Source organism: Tachyglossus aculeatus, chromosome 11 (assembly GCF_015852505.1).
Source record: "Tachyglossus aculeatus isolate mTacAcu1 chromosome 11, mTacAcu1.pri, whole genome shotgun sequence".
NCBI classification, from domain to species: domain Eukaryota; kingdom Metazoa; phylum Chordata; class Mammalia; order Monotremata; family Tachyglossidae; genus Tachyglossus; species Tachyglossus aculeatus.
Window position 1 is genome coordinate 35,750,879 of NC_052076.1, and position 20,919 is coordinate 35,771,797.

The window sequence follows — 20,919 nt, forward strand, 5'->3', positions numbered from 1 at the left end:
GCCATTGGCAGAGTTGGCACTAGAAGGCAGGTCTGCTGCCTCCCAGAGCCTGGAGGAGTTCAGGTAGACAAGGCCCCTTCTCGATGAGCCAATGTGGTTGTACATTACCATCACCAAGGAGTTGTGGACAGGGAACTCTTAGAGGACTCCCTCTAGACTACGAGCTGATTGTGGGCAGGTAACACATCTATCAACTCTGTTGTAATTGTTCTCTCTCAAGTGCTCAGTACAGTGCTCTGCAAGCAGTAAGTGCTCAATTTATACCATTGATTGATTGACTGATTGATCCGCACCTTCATTGCCTTATTAAAAATACAGCTAATCCAAGAGACCTTCCCTGACTAAGCCCTCATTTCCTCTTTTCCCACTCCTTTCTGTGTCACCCTTGGATTTACACCTTTTATTCACCCCTCCTTCTGCCCAACAGCACTTACCTACATATCTGTAATGTATTTATATTAAAGTGTATCTCCCCCATTGTAAGCTCTTTGTGGGCAGGGAATATATTCACCCTCTCTTATATTGTACTCTCCCAAGCACTTAGTACAGTGCTCTGCACATAGTAAGTGCTCAATAAATACGACAGACTGATCGATTGCTGAGGAGACTCTTTGCCACTGTGGGGACTTTTATTATGTGGGGGCTCTTGGGAGCAAGTACTTGGAAAACCATCTTAAACTTTGAGGCAGGCTGCCAAGAACCACAATGTGGTAGAGAAGCTCTTGTAATAAAGAGGTTTATTTTAAAGAGGTTGCCTGTATTTACTTGTAATTCCATTTTTTTTTCATTCAGGACACCCGTTTTTCCCAAGTAGGGCTTTAATGTGTTGAAAGTTGCATCCTGATTTTTTGGCTTTTGGCAGGTGAACAGCTATGTGGTGAACCTGTTCTGGGCGTTTGATGCCCACACACAGGAAAAGAAAACTTTATTCCTCCCAGGGGAAGTGGCAACCCAAAAAGGTAAAACTTGCTGCTAACTTGTGGGGGCGTGGCCCAGAAAGGATTTTGGGGGTGCGAATCCCTAGGGGCATGGGACTTATTTTCTCCAGAGGCCAACTGGGGATTTTAGGGGGACAGACCTGCTACTGCCCTCTGAAGATTTTTCTGCCAAATAGTTGGAGGGAATTTCTGATGTTCACTTGCAGCACAGGGAGGAGGTTGGGACAAGAGGGTGCTGGGAACAGGAAAAAAATCACTGCCTCTTCTCTGCCGGTCTCAGTCTCTGCCTGTCTCTGCCTTTGTCTCTGTCGGTCTCTGTCTCTGACGGTCTCTGCCTCTCTCTCTATAGTTCTCTGTGTCTGTCTCTGCTGGTCTCTGCCTCTGTCAATGCTGGTCTCTGTCAGTCTCTGCCTTTGTCTCTGTCAATCTCTGCCTCTGATTCTGTCAGTCTCTGCCTCTGTCTCTGTCAGTCTCTGACTCTGTGCTGGGCTCTGCCCCTGCCTGCCATTCTCTGTCTTTCTCTCTGCCAGTCTCTGCCCCTTATCAATCAATCAGTGGTAGTTATTGAGTGCTTACTGTGTGCAGAGAACTCTGCTAAGCGCTTTACTTATTTCTGCCTCTGTCTCTGCTGCTGTTTTTGTCTGTTCTGCCCCTCTCTCAGCCTCAGCCTCTGCCTTTCTCCCTGCCCTTATTTTGGCTCTGCCTCTGACTCTGTGCTCCATCTGCCTCTCCCTTGCCTCTGACATTTTCTGGGTTTAGGCCTCACAGAGTAGGACTGGCCAGCTTAAGAGGCCTGGGGGCAGTTGGGTGATGGTTGGCCAGGTTTTGCCAGATGCTGCCCACTCAGGCCTTGACTGTTTTGCACTGTGTTGGGAGGGGAGGTGGTGTGAAGCCATTGGCAGATTGTCATAACATCCACTAGATCCTTGCGCACTTAATATCCTCGCATTCCTCTTGTCCTTGCGCACATACAGTGTCTTCTCTTACCCCTTCTGGTACACTCTGGTCCCTGTTCACACCTTCTCTCTGCATACATTTGTCCTGGTTCTCATCAGGCCCTGGTACACACTAGATCCTCATGCACCCTTATTTTTGCAAGCGAGTTCTTGAGCAGAGAATGCCCCGAGGGGTTGCCCGCAGACCCCGTGTGGATGGGCAGCGGGGAGGTTACCGATTTCCCCACTTCCTCGACTGCTTCCTCTGCCCCATGTCCTCCGTCCTTTCCGTCACATCCCTGGCATCTCTCCACAGTGGACAACCTGACGGCTCATACGCCCTATGAGATTTCTGCCTGGGCCCAGACGGCCCTGGGAGACAGCCCCCTGGCCTTCGAACATGTGCTGACCCGAGGCACCCGCCCGGCCTCTCCCAGCCTCAAAGCCAAAGCCATCAACCAGACGGCAGTAGAATGTGTGTGGAGTGGTCCAAGGAATGTGGTGAGTCAGTTAATCGTATTTATTGAGCTCTTAATGTGTGTAAAGCACTGTACTAAGGGCTTGGGAGAGTACAATACAACAATAAACAGACACATTCCCTGCCCACATTGAGCTTACAGTGTAGAAGGGCAGACAGACATTAATATGAATAAATAAATTACAGATATGTACATAAGTGCTGTGGGGCTGGGAGGGGGGATGAACCAAGGGAAGAGTCAGGGCGGCACAAAAGAGAGTGGGAGGAAAGGAAAGGAAGGCTTAGTCAGGGAAGGCTTCTTGGAGGAGATGTACATTCAATAAGATTTTGAAGAGTGGGAAAGTAGTTGTTTGTTGGATATGAGGAGGGAGGGCATTCTAGGCCAGAGGCAGGATATGGGCGAGAGATGGGTGGCGAGATCAACGAGATTGAGGTACAGTGAGAAGGTTAGCATTAGAGTGAAGTGTATGGGCTGAGTTATAGTAGGAGAGAAGCAAGGTGAGGTAGGAGGGTGCAATGTCATTAAGTGCTTTAAAACCGACAGGAATTTCTGTTTAATGCAGAGATGGATGAGTAACCACTGGAGGTTCTTGAGGAATGGGGAGGCATTTTTGTAGAAAAATAATCTGGGCAGCTGAGTGACGTAAGGACTGGAGTGGGGAGAGACAGGAGACAGGGAGGTCAACGAAGTGAGCCGCTGCCTCTCCCTGCTCCCCAGCTGGGACAAGAGGGAGGCTTCCCCACAGCCGCGATGCCCCTCCCCTCCTTTGGCTCGTTGGGCCGGGGGCCCCAGCTTTCCCCGGAAACAGAGGTCCCCATGTTGTTCCTCAGAGTCCTGGGCAGGGCTCCAGCCCGTTTCCCTGTTACTCTGCTCACGGTTGTCCGGGAGCCCTGGCTGAAGAATGGGACAGAGTCCTGTTGGCACTGACCTCAGGTTCCAGCAGGAATCTGCAGGGGGCAGGAGAAGACCAGTCTAATCCGGAGGCCCAGTGAGCCGAGGGAAGTAGGTTAGGGGGATTCTTACTGCATTCCAGCCTGGGCAGAGGTAGTCTTTTCTTTGAGGGTATCTCTGTCCTATCCCCCTCCCTGGCCTTATCACCAGAGGCCCAACCAGAATATCCTGCCATTACTAATGCCAAAACTGGGTCAGCGCTACAGTCCATCCCACTCACTGTTCTCTCTTCACGTCAACTGGATCATCATCAGAGGTATTTATTGAGGGCTTACTATATGCAGTACACTGTACTAAGGACTTGGGAGAGGAAAATACAACAGAATTAGCAGCCATGTTCCCTACATGTAACAAGCTTACAGTCTAGAGGGGTGCTTGGAGGATCCACGAGATCAATGCCCTCTTGCCCCCTCCATCCTTAGGCTTATGGATGGACCATCTTGACTCTAGGAGGGAGCACTGGGCCGGAAGCCAGAGGTCCTTTGGCAGAGGCCCGAGTGGTGGATGGAGAAGGGGGAGTGCTCCCTAAGGTGGCCCAGTGCCAAATGCAGGTTTAATCCAGGCAGGGGCATCCCATCCAGGCTCTGTTTCTCCCAGGTTTATGGAGTTTTCTACGCCACATCCTTTCTGGAGCTGTATCGCAACCCGGCCAACCTCACCACTTCCCTCCACAATGCCACGGTCATCGTCAGCAGGGATGAGCAGTATTTGTTTCTGGTATGTCCCTCCCCCACCTCGACCCCAGAAAGGCAGCCTTATCTTCAAGTGGAGCTGTTTGACGTTTGAGCCAGCTCCTCATTGGCTAAGGCCGGCTGGAAGCTGGGGCCTTGGGCTCTGAGCCTCGGTGTTCCTGCTATATGCCCTTGGGGAAGTCCCTTGGCCTCTCTGAGCATCAGCTTCCTCAACTGTAGGAAGCATGAAGAAGATCATATGCTTAGTCAATGATATTCATTATTATTTATAATAATAATGATGGTGTTTGTTAAGTATTTACTGTGAATTTTAAACACTCTTCTAAGTACTGGGGTAGATATAAATTACCTAAATTGGACACAGTCCCTGTTCCACTTGAGGCTCATAGTCTAAGTAGGAGGAAGAACAGGAGAACTGAGGCACAGAGAAGTTAAGGGACTAGCGCATGGTCACAGAGCAGGCGTCTGGCAGAACCGGGTTTAGAACCCAGGTGCCCTGACTCCCAAGACTGTGCCCTTTCCATTCATTCATTCAGTCGTATTTATTGAGCGCTTACTGTGTGCAGAGCACTGTACTAAGCGCTTGGGAAGTACAAGTCGGCAACCGATAGAGACGGTCCCTACCCAATAACGAGCTCACAGTCTAGAAGGGGGAGACAGACAACAAAACAAAACGTGGAAACGGGTCAGAATCGACAGAACAAACAGAATTAAATCAAAAAATAAAAGAAATATTTGGGGTTTCTTTCCACTATGCCATGCTGCTTCTCTATTTGTTAAGCACTTACTATGTGCCAAGCACTGTATTAAGCATTGCAGTAGATTCAAGATATTGAGAATGGACACAGTCCCTGTCCTACATGGGGCTCACAGTCTAAATAGAGGGGGTAGGATTGAATCCTTGTTTTGCAGATGAGGAAACTGAGGCACTGAGAAGTGAAGTGACTTGCCCAAGTTCATGCAGCAGACAAGTGGTGGAGTTGGGATTAGAACCTAGGGTCCTCTCACTCCCAGGCCTGGGCTCTTTTCCTTTGGCCCCGCTCCTTCCAATGAATGGGAAGCATCCATGGTTTTGGCCCCGTCCTGGTCCTGATGCTTGGGTTTGGTGGAAGAGAGGCCCCAAAGGAGATGGGGGTCAAGGGTCTAGAGGGGCCTCTGGGTGGCGGGCGGTACCCGGGGGCAGCAGGAGTCCTGTGACGGGCATGTCCTCGGCCCTAGGTCCGGGTGGTGGCACCGTACCAGGGCCCGCCTTCCGACTATATCGTGGTGAAGATGATCCCCGACAACAGGCTCCCCCCTCGCCACCTCCATGCCGTGCGCACGGGGAAGACCGCTGCGGTCATCAAGTGGGAGTCGCCGTATGACTCTCCGGACCAGGACATGGTGAGCTGCCCCCGCCTCCCCGTTTCCACGGTGCCCCCGGGGGGACCTAACACCACGCCTCACACACACCCACGACTCAGCACCTTGTCTGCCGGCCGGCCTGCTGGATCCAGCTCCTGGGGATCCACCGGATCATCATTTGCTTGGTGGACTCTCCCCGGAGGCTTCCTTGGCTGGCGCTCAGTGTTCGCCTGCCCTCTGTGCCCTTCCATGCCCAGGTGCCCCTGCCCACCAGCCCCCTGCCCACCAGCCCCCCAGCCCCGGGACCGTCAAATTCGTGAAGTATTCCTTATTTTTCTGAAATTGTATTTATTTCAATTAATATCTGTCTCCCTCTTGTAGACTGTAAGTCCGTTGTAGGCAGGGATTGTGTCTCTTTATTGCTGAGTAGTACTTTCCAAGCACTTAGTACAATGCTCTGTATAAAAATTCAGTGCTCTGAATAGTGCATTGTTCTAAGCAGTGGGATAGATACAAGATCATCAAGTCCCACATGGGGCTTTCATTTTAAGTAGGAGGGAAAACAGGTATGGAATCCCCATTTACAGATGAGGGAACTGAGGCCCAGAGAAGTGAAGTGACGCACCCAAGGTCACACAGCAGTCAAGTGGCAGAGGTGGGATTAGAACCCAGGTCCTCTGACTCCGAGGCCTGTGTTCTTTCCCCTAAGCCACGCTGCTTCTCATTGCTCCCCAGTGCTTAGTTCAGTGCTCTGCATACAGTAAGCGTTCAATAAATATGATTGACTGACTGACTGACTGGTCTTCTGTTTCTGATAACCCTACTTCTCCCCTTCACGGGTGCAGGGGTCAGAACGGGTAGAACAGACACCCTTAGTCCGACCTCCCAGAGCCAGCCAACCGCTCGGCTTAGGTGAGAAGGAGCAGGAGTGAGCTCTGGGGCCTGGCCTTGTCTCAGCTGCGGTCCCACCTACCGCCATTCCCCAGTGACCCTGGGGGTCAAGGACCAGACCAGAGCCCATTGCTTCCAGGGTCCAGTCCGTCAGCCAGGCCTGCTGGGTCCCTGATGGTCTAGGATGCCTCTGGTCCGTAACTGGAAGAGAGGTTTCTGAGGGGATCAGGGTATCCAGTCTGGTCTTGGTAATAATAACTGTGGTATGTGTGAAAGACTTGTGAAAGGCACTGTATTAAGTGCTGGGATGGATAAAGGCAAATTGGGGTGGACATAGTCCACATGGGGCTCACAGTCTTAATCCCCATTTGACAGATGAGGTAACAGAAGCACAGAGAAGTGAAGTGATTTGCCCAAAATCACACCCCAGACAAGTGGCGCAGCCGGATTAGGACCCAGGTCCCTCTGACTTCCAGGCCCATTCTCTATACACTAGGCCGCTAGGCCGTGCTGCTTCTCAGTCTTCAGGATACCCAGGCACAGTAATAATAATAATTATAATAATGATTGTGGTGTTTTTTAAGCATTTACCGTATGCCAAGAACCATACCAAGCAGTGAGGCAGTGACAGTATATTCAGGTCGGACACAGTTCCTATCCCACACCAGGGACACGTGGTCACCAAGGCCCTGCAGCTCCATTCCCCCACCCCTGACCCTGCTCCCCAGGTTTATGCCGTGGCGGTGAAGGATCTGGTGAGGAAGACGGACAGGAACTACAAAGTGAAGACCCGGAACAGCACGGTGGAGTTCACGCTCAGCAGCCTGGAACCTGGCGGGAAGTATCACGTGATCGTCCAACTGGGCAACATGAGCAAAGAGTCCAGCGTGAAAATCAGCACAGGTACAGGCGCAAAGACGGGCTTGCCCCTGACCCCACCCCTGCCGCCACAGACCTGGCTCTTGTGTGCACCAGGAGCTGGGATGGGATGCAGCAGGGGGCTGAGGACCACTCGGTGGAAACCTCCCTGGGGGACCCCTCTCCTGCCCTGGGTGCAAAGTGGCCGGCGTCGGGTTGGAGGGGCCAGGGGAGCTGCTCGGCCTGTCTCAGATGGGTTCTTCTCGTCTTTCCAACTCCCAGCCTTGTTGGCCGCACCAGAGGCTTTGAAGATCATCACTGAAAATGACCACGTCCTCCTCTTCTGGAAAAGTTTAGCCTTGAAGGAGAAGAATTTTAATGAAAGCAGGGTGAGTCCTCCTTCCCACCCTACCCACCTCCCATCTCGGCCATCTCCCCCTTTGCCCGACTGCCACTTCGGGGTGCGGGTCACCCCCACCACACCAAGTGAATGGAGCAATCCCAGCGCTGGCCCAGTCTGTCAAGACAGGAAACCAAGCACTTGGCTGGACCTGAACTCATCCCCAGCAGGGAAGACTCAATTAGTCAATCAGTGGTATTTATTGAGCACATACTATGTGCAGAGCACTGTACTAAGCACTTGGGAGAGTACAATACAATAGAATTAGAAGACACATTCCCTGGCCAGAACAAGCATACTTTCTAGATTGGCTTCCAGCGGGGAGATGGGAAGAGAGGGGGCTGGGCCGTCCGCCTGTCTCTCTCAGCCACTGGGCCTCAAGGGTCGCTGACCTAGTGTCCACACCCTCGCCCCCTCCCTCCAGGGCCCCCATGCCCATAGATGTCAAAGGCAGCAACCAGTAACAGAAGAAACCATTTGGCCCTAGATAGAGCCATTTTTGATATGGGAGTCAGGAAGTTGGGGCCTGGGGGAAGAGGCAGTGTCAGTTGAGACACTGTCAGTTATGGAGTCAGGAAAATCCAGGTTCTGGCTCCACCACCAGCCTGCTGGTTGACTTTGGGAAAATCCCTTAATCTTTCTGTGTCAGTTTCCCCTTCTGTGAAATGGGGAAAATGGGGCCTTACAGAGATCTGAGGATAAATGGGTCCTTGATTCCGAAAGTACTTTATTATTCAAGGTATTATTTCGTGTAGCACATTGGCGTAGCAGCTTGGACCTTCTGTATCCCAGAACTTCAACTATTCATCGCATGGACTTTATTCCACTGAGGAATCCCTGCAGAGACTAATGGCTCCTTAAGGAACCAGGGTTTAGTGACCCTTGGGAAAACAAACTGCCTCCTAGCAGGGTCCTGGGGCTCTAAAATATTTACTGGAATACATGGCGCACATTATATTTCCAGGGCTCAAGGGATGAGGGCAGCAGGGGGGAATTCCAATCTTCAAAGGAATCGGAATTGCAGAAGTCCACCTTTCCGATCCCAGAGCTGAGGGCATTGGGGTCAGGGACCAGCCAGATTGGTAAGGTTCTAGTTGCAGACAAGACACAACTGAAATTCTCACTCAGAACCCTTCACTGATTGGAAAGGGTGGCCGGCAGGTGGCAAAAGGCTCCCACCTCGCCAGCTACTGGAATGAATAGGGGAGGAGGCAGACCCTGGGAGGCTTAGGTGTCAGTAGATCTGGGTGAAGTGAGTGTGGGGCCCATATGTGCGTCTGCTTCTAGGGTTACGAGATCCACATGTATGACAGCGTGATGAACAGCACCACCGCACTGGGCAATACCACCGATAATTTCTTCAAAATCTCCAACCTGAAACTGGGCCACAACTACTCCTTTTCGGTGCAAGCGCGGTGCCTCTTCAGTGGCCAGATCTGTGGGGAGCCGGCCACTCTCCTCTATGATGAGTTAGGGTTGGGTAAGTTCCTTCCTCCCTCTCTCCTCTACCTAGTCCCTCCCCCCTCCCCCCTCCTCCATCAATTTGGGTTTCCAGAAGGAGGCCCAGAGGCTGCTGGGTAATGGGCATGAGCCTGGCTCTCCTGGAACTGGCTGGGGCTGATCAGGAGGCATTGATCCCTTCCCCTTACCCAGAGGGTGGGCCGGGCAGGTTTTGGGATGCGGCAGCTGTCATTGGCTGGATATTCAGGTTGGGACTCTGGGCAGGGGAGGGGTCCTTGATGGAAACCCTTTCAACCCAATTTCACGGGCTGGGGTTTAGCATTAGTGGAGGACACCGTAGTTCTGGTGAGAGCCAGATGCTTGGGATTTTATGGGCACTTGGGTGAGTGGAGGTGGAATGGGGAAAATGGAGGCAGGGGCCAGGAATGGGCAGGGCAGGGCAGGGGTGGGAAGCTTGTAAGAGGACCCAGATATCTCATGCCCTCTCTTGACCAGCTCCACCTCTGCTCATCATCAGTAGTGGTATTCATTGAGCACTTACTATGTGAAGAGCACTGAACTCAGCACTTGGGGGAGTACTTCTTTAAAGAAGTACCAACTTCTTTAACGACTTTGACCCCTTCCTCACATTCCTTCTCTCCTTCTCCATGCCCACTCTGATCCTCGGAGACTTCAATATCCACATGGATATCCCTAACGACTCCTCTGCCGCCCGCCTTCTATCTCTCCTTGACGCTGCCAACCTCTTCCTCCACCCCACCTCACCCACTCACCAACTTGGTCATACCCTCGACCTCATCATCTCCTACCGCTGCACTGTGTCCACCCTCACCAACTCTGTGATCCCTCTCTCTGATCATAATCTTCTCACCTGCCTCCTCACTCACACTCCTTTCCCCTGTAAATCCGTATTACTCCCTCACAGAGATCTCCGCTCTCTGGACCCCACCCATCTTTCGGAGCGCCTCACACCCCACCTCGCCGCCCTCTCCTCTCTACCCAGTCTTGATGATCAGATTACTGCTCTCAACTCTACCCTTTCTACTCAGCTAGACTCGCTCGCTCCCCTTTCCCTTCGCCGCTCTCGCACCACTAACCCACAGCCCTGGATCACTGCCACTGTCCGCCTCCTTCGCTCTTATGCTCGAGCTGCCGAACGCTGCTGGCGAAAGTCTAAACACCATGCCAACCTCGTTCACTTCAAGTTTATCCTTTCCTGCCTTAACTCAGCCCTCTCTTCTGCCAGACAAAACTATTTCTCCTCCCTTATTGACACCCATGCCCATCACCCCCGCCAGCTCTTCCGTACATTCAACTCCCTTCTCAGGCCCCCGGTTCCTCCCCCTCCTCCTTCCCTCACCCCCAACGATCTGGCCTCCTACTTCATTAACAAAATTAAATCCATCAGGTCCGACCTCCCCAAAGTCTCTTCCCCCCTTTCTCCAACCCCCCGGCTCTCAACACTCTCTGCTACTCTCCCATCCTTCCCAGCGGTATCTTCAGAGGAACTCTCCTCCCTCCTCTCAAGTGCTACTCCGGCCACCTGTGCTTCTGACCCCATTCCCTCTCATCTTATGAAATCTCTCGCTCCATCCCTTCTCCCCTCCTTAACTTCCATCTTCAACCGCTCACTCTCCACTGGTTCCTTCCCCTCTGCCTTCAAACATGCCCATGTCTCTCCCATCCTAAAAAAACCCTCTCTTGACCCCACCTCACCTTCTAGTTATCGTCCCATATCCCTCCTACCATTCCTTTCCAAACTCCTTGAACGAGTTGTCTACACGCGCTGCCTAGAATTCCTCAACAACAACTCTCTCCTCGACCCCCTCCAGTCTGGCTTCCGTCCCCTTCATTCCACGGAAACTGCCCTCTCAAAGGTCACCAATGACCTCCTGCTTGCCAAATCCAACGGCTCATACTCTGTCCTAATCCTCCTCGACCTCTCAGCTGCCTTTGACACTGTGGACCACCCCCTTCTCCTCAACACGTTATCTGACCTTGGCTTCACAGACTCCGTCCTCTCCTGGTTCTCCTCTTATCTCTCCGGTCGTTCTTTCTCAGTCTCTTTTGCAGGCTCCTCCTCCCCCTCCCATCCTCTTACTGTGGGGGTTCCCCAAGGTTCAGTGCTTGGTCCCCTTCTGTTCTCAATATACACTCACTCCCTTGGTGACCTCATTCGCTCCCACGGCTTCAACTATCATCTCTACGCTGATGACACCCAGATCTACATCTCTGCCCCTGCTCTCTCCCCCTCCCTCCAGGCTCGCATCTCCTCCTGCCTTCAGGACATCTCCATCTGGATGTCCGCCCGCCACCTAAAGCTCAACATGTCGAAGACTGAGCTCCTTGTCTTCCCTCCCAAACCTTGTCCTCTCCCTGACTTTCCCATCTCTGTTGACGGCACTACCATCCTTCCCGTCTCACAAGCCCGCAACCTTGGTGTCATCCTCGACTCCGCTCTCTCATTCACCCCTCACATCCAAGCCGTCACCAAAACCTGCCGGTCTCAGCTCCGCAACATTGCCAAGATCCGCCCTTTCCTCTCCAACCAAACCGCTACCCTGCTAATTCAAGCTCTCATCCTATCCCGTCTGGACTACTGCACTAGCCTTCTCTCTGATCTCCCATCCTCGTGTCTCTCTCCACTTCAATCCATACTTCATGCTGCTGCCCGGATTATCTTTGTCCAGAAACGCTCTGGACATATTACTCCCCTCCTCAAAAACCTCCAATGGCTACCGATCAATCTGCGCATCAAGCAGAAACTCCTCACCCTGGGCTTCAAGGCTCTCCATCACCTCGCCCCCTCCTACCTCACCTCCCTTCTCTCCTTCTACTGCCCAGCCCGCACCCTCCGCTCCTCCACCACTAATCTCCTCACTGTACCTCGCTCTCGCCTGTCCCGCCATCGACCCCCGGCCCACGTCATCCCCCGGGCCTGGAATGGCCTCCCTCTGCCCATCCGCCAAGCTAGCTCTCTTCCTCCCTTCAAGGCCCTGCTGAGAGCTCACCTCCTCCAGGAGGCCTTCCCAGACTGAGCCCCTTCTTTCCTCTCCCCCTCGTCCCCCTCTCCATCCTCCCGTCTTACCTCCTTCCCTTCCCCACAGCACCTGTATATATGTATATATGGTTGTACATATTTATTACTCTACTTATCTATTTATTTATTTATTTTACTTGTACATTTCTATCCTACTTATTTTATTTTGTTGGTATGTTTGGTTCTGTTCTCTGTCTCCCCCTTTTAGACTGTGAGCCCACTGTTGGGTAGGGACTGTCTCTATGTGATGCCAATTTGTACTTCCCAAGCGCTTAGTACAGTGCTCTGCACATAGTAAGCGCTCAATAAATACGATTGATTGATTGATTGATTGAGTACAATACAACAAAGTTGGCAAGCACATCCTCTTTGTCCACTTCCTCCTCCTCCTCCTCCTACTATTTCCTTCTCTCTTCCCCCACCCACATATCCCATTCTCTCTTCCTAACTTTGTTGAGGTTCTTTTCCCTATTCTCGGCGGTCCACCCCTACATCCCCTCTGGCCCTGTCTCTCTGGTCACCCCTAAAAGCCCCATTCACTCCTCCCTGTGCTCCTTTGGTTTTCTTTGCATTTTTCGCCCTTTCCTCTCTCCCTCCTTCCTTCCCTTCCTCCCTCTGTCCCTCCTTTGGTTTTCTTTGGACTTTTCTCTCTCTCTCCCTCCATTCCCATTCCCTCCTTCCCCCCCTCCACGGTTCCTTTCCCAGTATCTTCCTTCCCTCTCTCCCTTCCCGACTCCTTTGGTGGGGGTCCCAATGGATGCCAGCGGGGGACTTCTCAGCGCCAGCCCACCAGAATGACTCCTCACCCTGGGGGATCCAACCAGTGGGCGCCAGAACCTGCTCCGGTGATGTGTAGGCTAGGGAGGGTGTGGAGGGAAGTAGTCTGGACGCCCTTGCTGGAACGAAGGTGGGGGTTTCCTGGCTGTGACACCCATGGCCTGTAGAGCAGCTGCAGGGTCCCTTCCTCATCACCTGCAGGCTGCATCTCCCTGAGACTGATCACGTCAGACCGTAAGCTCGCTGTGGGCAGGGAATGTTTCCATTATGTTGTAGTAATAATAATTGTGGTATTTGTTAAGCACTTACTATGTGCCACACACTGTACTAAGCTCTGGGGTGGATACAAACGAATCAGGTTGATCACTGTCCCACATGGGGCTCACAGATTCAGTCCCCATTTTATAGATGAGGTAACTGAGGCGTAGAGAAGTGAAGTGACTTGCCCAGAGTCACACAGCAGACAGGTGGTGGATCTGGATTAGAACCTATGATCTTTTGACTCCCATGCCCAGGCTCTATCCACTATGCCTTGCTGCTTCTCCGTACTCTCCCAAGCGTTTAGTACAGTGCTCTGCACACAGCACTCAATTGACTGACTGTCCATTGACTGACTAACTGATTGACTAGAAGTGTATGGGACGACTTGAGGGTAGGAGCGATTCCAGGCCAGCAGGAGGAGGAGTGCCCAGTCACTGGGCTGACCTTGGGTATCCAGTACGCAGACTGAAATGCACCTAGGTTGCGGGGAGCCACCCAGGGAGACCTCAATTTCTCCACTAGCTTGACAGGTGAGGCCGAGCCTGGGAGGCACCAAAGTGCAGTCACTTTGGAACCCATTGAGAGGTGGGAGGCCAGCATGCAGGCAGCTTATCCTGAGAGCGGACTCCCAAATACCAAGCTCAACCCTGGGTCCTGTCCCAGGACTTCCTCCCACCCCACTGGACACCCCTTCCCAGAAAACAGGGACCGCTCTGGAGCTCCCTGCTCTGACCTCACAATAAGGTGGTCGTCTTGGGGAGTGGTCAAGGGAAGAGAGGCTCTTCCCATAGAGAACCCAAGGTGGGCAGCCATGCCACCTGAGGGTGAGCCTTGCCCATCCAGCCCGTTGACCTTGTCCCAATCATGGCCACTGAGGAGATAGATGTTTGTTTCATAGGCAGGCAAAAGCCACCCCCTTTCTGAACTAGATTAAATTGTTTGCAAGCGAAAAGGGTTATGGGCGAGCAGGAAACCCCTTTGGGATCAAAGGACCCCCCCCCCCTCCCAGAAATTCCCAGGGCAGGGCAGGGACCCAGAGAGGGCCAGTGGGTTAGCATCCCGGAAGCAGGAGGCTTCCAGGCTGCTCATGTGGGGTTCCCTGGGCCATCTCCATTGACAGGGGCAGACACGGCGGCCTTCACAGCCGGCAGACCAACCGACGTGGCCACCATCGTCGTGCCCATCCTGTTTCTGCTGCTGGTGACAGTGGGAATCGGATTCGTGGTCCTGTACACACGGCACCGGAGGTTGCAGAACAGCTTTACCGCCTTTGCCAACAGCCACTACAGCTCGCGGCTCGGCTCAGCCATCTTCTCATCTGGGGATGACCTGGGTGAGTGGCGGGCAGGGACTGGGGAGGGGCGGGCGGGGGCATGGCAGCTTCCTCTTCCATCCTGGGGCTACCTGGGCAGCACCTCACTCTGGCGACCCTGGGAGCCTCCAGTTGGGATCTCCCCGTGGTAGGTGGTCACCACCCTCACTCCTTTCGTGCAGACCTGTAACAATGGTGCCCATCTGCGAGGGTGAGCCTGGCCCGAGGTGCGCACTGCCAACTGGCTGAATCTTGGGGTATATATAATAATAATTGGGATATTTGATAGGCACTTTCTATGAGCCCAGTAATGTACTAAGCACTGGCAAAGATAAAAGATCATCTGGTTGGACCCAATCCCTGTCCCATGTGGGACTCCCTGTCTAAATAAGATAAACGGGTGGGCGGGGGGGGGGGGGGGGGGGAGTTAGGAGGAGGGGGAGAAGGAGGCGGACAAGGAGGTGGACAACAACTTAGTATAGTACTCTGCTCACAGTAATCTCTCAATAAATATCATTGATGATGAAGAAGAGGAAGTGGAGGAGGAGAAGGAAGGGGAGAAGGAGGAGGAGAGTTGGGGAGAAGAAGAGGAGGAAGTGGGGAAAGGGGGAGGAAGAGGAGGGCTCAAGGGAAGAGGAGGAGAAGGAGGTGTAAGCTCCGTTGTGGGCAGTGAATGTGTCTGTTTTTGGTTTTCAGTTGTATTTATTGAGTGCTTACTATGTGCAAAGCACTGTACTAAGTTCTTCGGTGAGTACTCTACAACAATAAACGGACAGATTCCCTGCCCACAACAAGCTTACAGTTTAGCGGGGAAAGTTGAATTAGCGGTGGATGGTTATATCATACTTTCCCAAGCGCTTAGCGCGGTTCTTTGTACACAGTAAGTGCTCAGTAAATACGACTGAATGAATGAATTGAGTGACAGGGAGGCTCAGAGAATGAATGCAAGGCTGCAGGCACCCAGGCCTCTTACAGCTGCACAATTTGGGGGCCCCCACCTATTTCCCAGAGAGGAGTGGGTGTCTCATCACATCCCCACCCTCATGTTTCCTGAGCGCCCAAGGAGCCTCCTGCACCACGGAGCGCCAGCGGGGCCCTGGTGCGGGCCTGACCCCTAGCTCCCCTGGGCAACTCGACCCTCGGGGACCCCCGCCCCTTAACAGATTGGGCTGAGAGCTGGCTGCAGTCATCTGGGCCAGGGTCCTGACAGGGAACTGAGGTGGAGGGAGCTCTCCTCTTCTCCCTCCCTCATCACCCAAGGGGCCAGATCCTCCTACCTGTGACGTAGAGGAGCCCACGGCCTCTCTGCAACTAGAGAACAGGACGGGAGGGGTCAGGAAGCGGGAATCCGGCTGTCTGTGATGACTTTTCTTTCGCATTCTGAAGGCAGGAACTCTGTTTCGGTCTTCCAGGGGTTCCCAAAGGCTCAAGATTGTGTCCTGCACAGAGTGGGTGCCCAGTATAGAGCTCTGAGCACTGTAAAGAACACTCAGCTCTCCCACAAGATGTTGTTTTCACCAGCCTCCTTGGGTCAGGCACCCTGGGGAGTTGGGATGGTCTTCCAAAATAGGGCTTAGGTCTAGATAGCATGCAAGGGCGTCATCAGACATAGTGGTTGTGTACGTTTGGAGGGCATCATACACAGGCAGGGTGCTGCAGCATAAGTTTTCTTCAGGAACGCATCATGCCATTATGAGAGAACTGAGGGTACAGTACCCTGCCAATACTGGTGATAGGGATGGTGGCAGTGGGGTTGACAGCCACAGCGTTGGTGATGACGAAGATCCCTATCTTTGAATTTAGGAGACGATGACGAAGACGCCCCAATGATAACCGGATTTTCAGATGATGTTCCGATGGTCATAGCCTGAAAGGCATTGCTCCCTGTAAACCAAAAGGTGTAAATATTTTATTTGATAAAGATAGTTGATTGTTTATTTTAAAAATGCACTTTTGAGTTGCAATATGTTATTTTTATATGGGCCAAAAAAATAAATGAATCTAATAAAACTTTGTAGTAATCAACTGTGAACTGCAAGCCGGGTTGATTTTAGTCACCAAATTGCTTTGATTTGGACATTAATTTAGTTTTACAGGGCTGTGCTTGCTGGCATGCTTTGTCTGTGAGCTCATTTTGGTTCGATAAATTGGCTACTTTTTTTATTTTTCTAAGAGAACAGAAATGTATTTAATAAAAACCTCAGGAGGCAGCGGCGACGGGTGGAAGACCGTCTCCTGGAAGACGTGAACTAATTTTAAAGTTTGCTTGGACTTTGCTTTCATGCAGGTTTGGGAATTTTTCTCTCTCTTTCTGGTTTGTTGTTAATTTATTGGGTCCTCTGTTCCCATTTGGGTTCAGGGGCAGGGTTGTTGTGGGTTGGGGGTAGTCTTTGCACAGTGCACGTTTGGCTGAATTTCCCTACAGGCCCGGCATAGGGTCAGTGGCCCGGTCCTTGCCACTCCCAGAAAAAGCCATTATAACCCAACCTGGCATCACTTTGTCTGGAAAGAGCAAATCCCCAGACTGACCTCTAATCGCAACTAGACTGAACTGTACCCCTCAACCCACGACACGGACACCAGCAACTCTCTCAATCGCACGGTCGCCACCTCTGCCCGATCGGCGGCCCCTGGAGCGGACCGGAGGTGTCGGGCCAACCCTGGGCGCACTCTTCCTCTGAGTGAGTGGTCACCAGGGTTGTCCAGCTTCTCTGGCAGCCGTAGGGGGATGGGGGGGCCGGCTTCCTGCTATCGGTTGCTGCCTCCATGTTGGCAACTAGAATAACGGGCCAGCCCCCTTTGCCCTTATGGCATTTTTTCGTCGGGTTGGGCTTTCTCTTGGGTGTTGCATTTATTTTCCTTGGTTGTGTGAAATCCAAGAGAGAAAGCTGCCTTTGTTCTCCAGGCCATCCCAGCCGGGATTTCAGAATCGAGGCCCTAGAAGCCGGAGGAGAGTTCATTCCCCACCTCCCGCTTCAAAATAAAGCTGTGATTTTTCTCCCCTTTGTAACAAAAGTCACTTGACCTAGACACCCCCACCCCATCATCTGCGCTGAGTTGACAGTGGAAATGCTGCAGGTGTGAGGTGTTGGTTCTGCTGACCAACAGTGCTCAAAGAGTGGAGTGAGTGACTCCCAGTAAGACTTTTGGGTTGAGATTCAGAGTGTTGGGGACCCTCTGGACGCCTTGTCTATATATGCAAAGCTCTGTGTAAACCACCGCCATGAGTTACAATGTAGCGTTCGTCTTCTCACGAGTATTCTGTCTTTCACCGAAAGTATCTCTTGTGTAACAGACTGCAATTACGGTCTTCCTGGAAATAGTTTGGAAAACAAAGGAAAGGCCAGTTGTATTTGTTTAAAACTGTCCATTTTAATTTCAGATAGGCCATTGAAAATGGTAGAAATTCAACATGTGTTGTTTGATTCCAGTGCCCCCTCTGTTTTGACTTAGGACTTGAATTGTATTCATTTCACTCATTTGTGATCATAAACTATGGGTTTTATTCTGATGGGTTGTCTTCTGCATCCTCCCTGCCCTCCCCTTTAAGAATCCCCAGGAGCTGAAAGGTTAAATATCCAGAGAGGGAAATAATAAGTGAACCACTAGGTTTGCTTATGGTTACCCTCTCCTTCCCCGCCCATCTTCCTTTCCCAGCATTCTTTGAGGCAGCCTACCCAGATTCATGTGCAAGACTCAGGTCAGATTTGGAGACTTTTTCTCATTTATCATTAGTAGGGAACGTTTTGTGTAGAAAACATGCTTTTTCACCTGCCGCGTTTAAAGAATCCAGTCCTCGTAGTAAGCAGTGCCTACGGAACGCTCAGTGTGCCCCTCGCTGTTAACCGTGGACTCTCCTCCCTCTGAAGAGCACCACTGTGCTAATTGATAAAGCAGCCCCCAGCCTCGCATATTTTGTCTAAGGAGAAGCGCTGCGTGCTAGATGGCGAAGGTGGATCGATGCGGTTACGTGGAGATCGTCTATTTTTTAATGTACTTTTGAAGCATACAAGCTCTTCCACACAGTTTGATGAGGTCTCGTCAAATCTATGCAGCCCCCTGGGTTCAGAGCTGGGTCTACAATGGCACCATGAAATGTGAAGGAACTGTTTGTGGCTTTCTTAAATGACTGGAAAAATTTTCTCACTGTGACTCAACAGAAGATGCCGGGTATTTTTGTTAAGGATGCTGTTTGTTCCCCGATAAAGATCCCGTTTGGGAGAAATGGATTCGCTTTTCTTCCTTCCCCACCCCCTGGATCATTAAGGGATCTGCACCCAATCAGTCTAAGCAGTGGTATTTATTGAGCACTTGTTGTGTGGGGAACACTGAAATAAATGCTTGGGAGAGGACAGTAGCAGAAATAGACACACTCCCTGCCCTCTTAGTCCAGCAAGAGAATCATTAAATGGCAGGCTGAGGGGAGTAATTGTGGACTTACACCCATAATTTCCCTGTGGGGCTCCAAAGGACCCCTCTGCTACGGTACGTCTGCTGGCGAATTGAATTCATGGTAGAGATATGTGGGGAGGGTGTGTGTCTACACAGCTCCACCCTCTGAAGTGAGAAATAGGCAAATTGGGTGCCCTTCTCTCCATCTCTCCTCAGCTTCCCCCTTGGCAAATACAGCTAGATGTTGAGCAAAGGGCTAGAGGCTGCCATCTTGGCCGGCAGAACTGCCTTGTGTGGAGCTGCTGAGAAGGCACTCTCCCTCCCTCCCCACCTCCCTCAAGGACCCAGAGATTGAATGTGTCATTTCCTGCCTTGTTCTCCTCCACAGCGAGGGGCCCTATTGGGTATCCTGCTGTTCTGATGACCAGGACCACCAGGTTGGAAGTTAAGTTTCATGTTCTGTAATAGCCTTTCTGGGTGATCTTGGCCTTGGGGCGAATCATACCTGCTTGCACCTACCTCACAGGGCTGTTGTGAGGACCAGCGTGAGTTGTGATGAGCGAGTTCTTCGGAGCCACCCAAAAAATAGAAATGAAGCCAGGGCAGTAGAATAAGTGTTGTTGCCATTGTTCACGTTATCATTGATTCCCACCAGTGAGATGATTGCTGTTGATGGGTATCTCCTGGGACAGGCAGATGCAGCTCAGAAATAATTTATCCCTCTGAACAGGAGGTCTTAAAGAGGAGATGTCTAGGTGCACCCCAAGTTCACATCTCCCTCTATTGGTTCCCTGAGTCAGCTTTGTAAATGTCAGCACGGGAATCCCCAGAACAACTCAAACTGGATCTATGAAGGTTCAGTCCTGTGCCCAGACCAGTCTCCACTTGGGTGTGAACCCCTTTCTCAGGACTACATCTGGGTAACAAAACCACTGGAAGGTCTGTCAGTAGGATTCCCCCTCAAGGCAAGAGAGGCACACCCTTTGGGGCACTCGCAGCTGAACATTTCGAAGGACCACACCACCACCCCAACACATCACAGGAGATGGTGTTGAACAAACGGGGTTTCTGTCCACTCAGAAATGAAGCCGCTCAGATTTTGGTGTCCTGCGGTATTTCGAGGGATCTTCAGAAGGAGCGGCGAGCTGTCCTGCCCTGAATTTTCCTCCGGTTCTTGGGGAAAGGGGTCCTTGCTCAGGATCGTGTAAAAGGTTAAGCAAACCCAGAAGCCTCTGTGGCACCAGAGGAAGGCCAGCTGCTCCTCCTTAACCCCAAATGCTGTCGACTGGTTCCTCTCCAAAGTCAAGGTAGAGCTTCATAATTTCAACTGCCTTGATAAGTCTATGTCACTGATTTCTGCTGAAGACTTTATGGTTGCACAATTTTGAAGGATTTTTGTCTCTCGATGTCAACTTTTTCACTGAATAAATCTTTCCTAGGGGTAAGAGAAAAGAGCTAGTTCAAAAATGTTCCACTCTGTGTGTCCTGAGTTATTCTTCTGAGTGCAATAAATATGGCTGATAAAACCTCTGCACCCAATCTAATTTGTTTGGATTAAATGGATGTGTGGTTCATGAGGGAGGGAAAAATTCACTCTGCTGTTTGAACAAAATGATTTCCAACCATATATGAGGGAAGACCTCTGTCTATGAGAGTGTTGGGGGCAGGGGCGGGAGAGGGGGCAAGAGGGAGTTATGTCCCTCTATCCATCCGTCTCAAAATAAATGGAGGGTCTTCCACTCAAAGGCCACAGCCTGAATACTCTTGAAAGCTGGGTCTATATTGGCCAAATAGACAGAGTCCAAGGTAGTTAACAAAGCAGTATTCCCATTTCTATGTCCTTGCAAAATATTTAGCCAAGGGTCCCAGAGAAATAGGCAGAAGTTGAAATGAATCAAGCAACCATAGTATTCATGGAGCGCTGACTCTGTGCAGAACACTTATTGAGGGTATGGGAGAGTACAATAGAATCAGTAGGCACTATCCCTGCCCTCAAGAAGTTTACAGTCTAGTGGGGGAGACAAACACTGAAGTAAATTACAGATAGGGTGTTGTAATAGAGTATAAAGCTAACGTTCACAAGGGCAGTGTAGACTAACCAAACACTTGCTAGTCCCCCAAAGGAATTTGAGGGGATTTGAGTGTTTGACTCCTCTCTTGCATAGAATGGAGAGACTCTCAACTTAGC

General features: G+C 51.5%; 1 protein-coding gene across 2 annotated transcripts in view; it reads left to right on the top strand.

Moving 5' to 3' along the window:
* Positions 1-20,265, top strand: part of SORL1 (sortilin related receptor 1) — a 117,529-nt gene extending 97,264 nt beyond the window's left edge. For both annotated transcript variants that reach the window (XM_038754102.1, XM_038754103.1), the window contains exons 40-48: positions 863-959; positions 2,190-2,374; positions 3,901-4,020; positions 5,214-5,378; positions 6,959-7,133; positions 7,371-7,477; positions 8,776-8,968; positions 14,148-14,360; positions 16,143-20,265. In XM_038754102.1, coding sequence (XP_038610030.1) covers positions 863-959; positions 2,190-2,374; positions 3,901-4,020; positions 5,214-5,378; positions 6,959-7,133; positions 7,371-7,477; positions 8,776-8,968; positions 14,148-14,360; positions 16,143-16,210 — 1,323 coding nt within the window. In that variant the 3' untranslated portion in view covers positions 16,211-20,265. The remainder of the gene's footprint in view (positions 1-862; positions 960-2,189; positions 2,375-3,900; positions 4,021-5,213; positions 5,379-6,958; positions 7,134-7,370; positions 7,478-8,775; positions 8,969-14,147; positions 14,361-16,142) is intronic.
* The last annotated feature ends 654 nt before the right edge of the window (positions 20,266-20,919 follow it).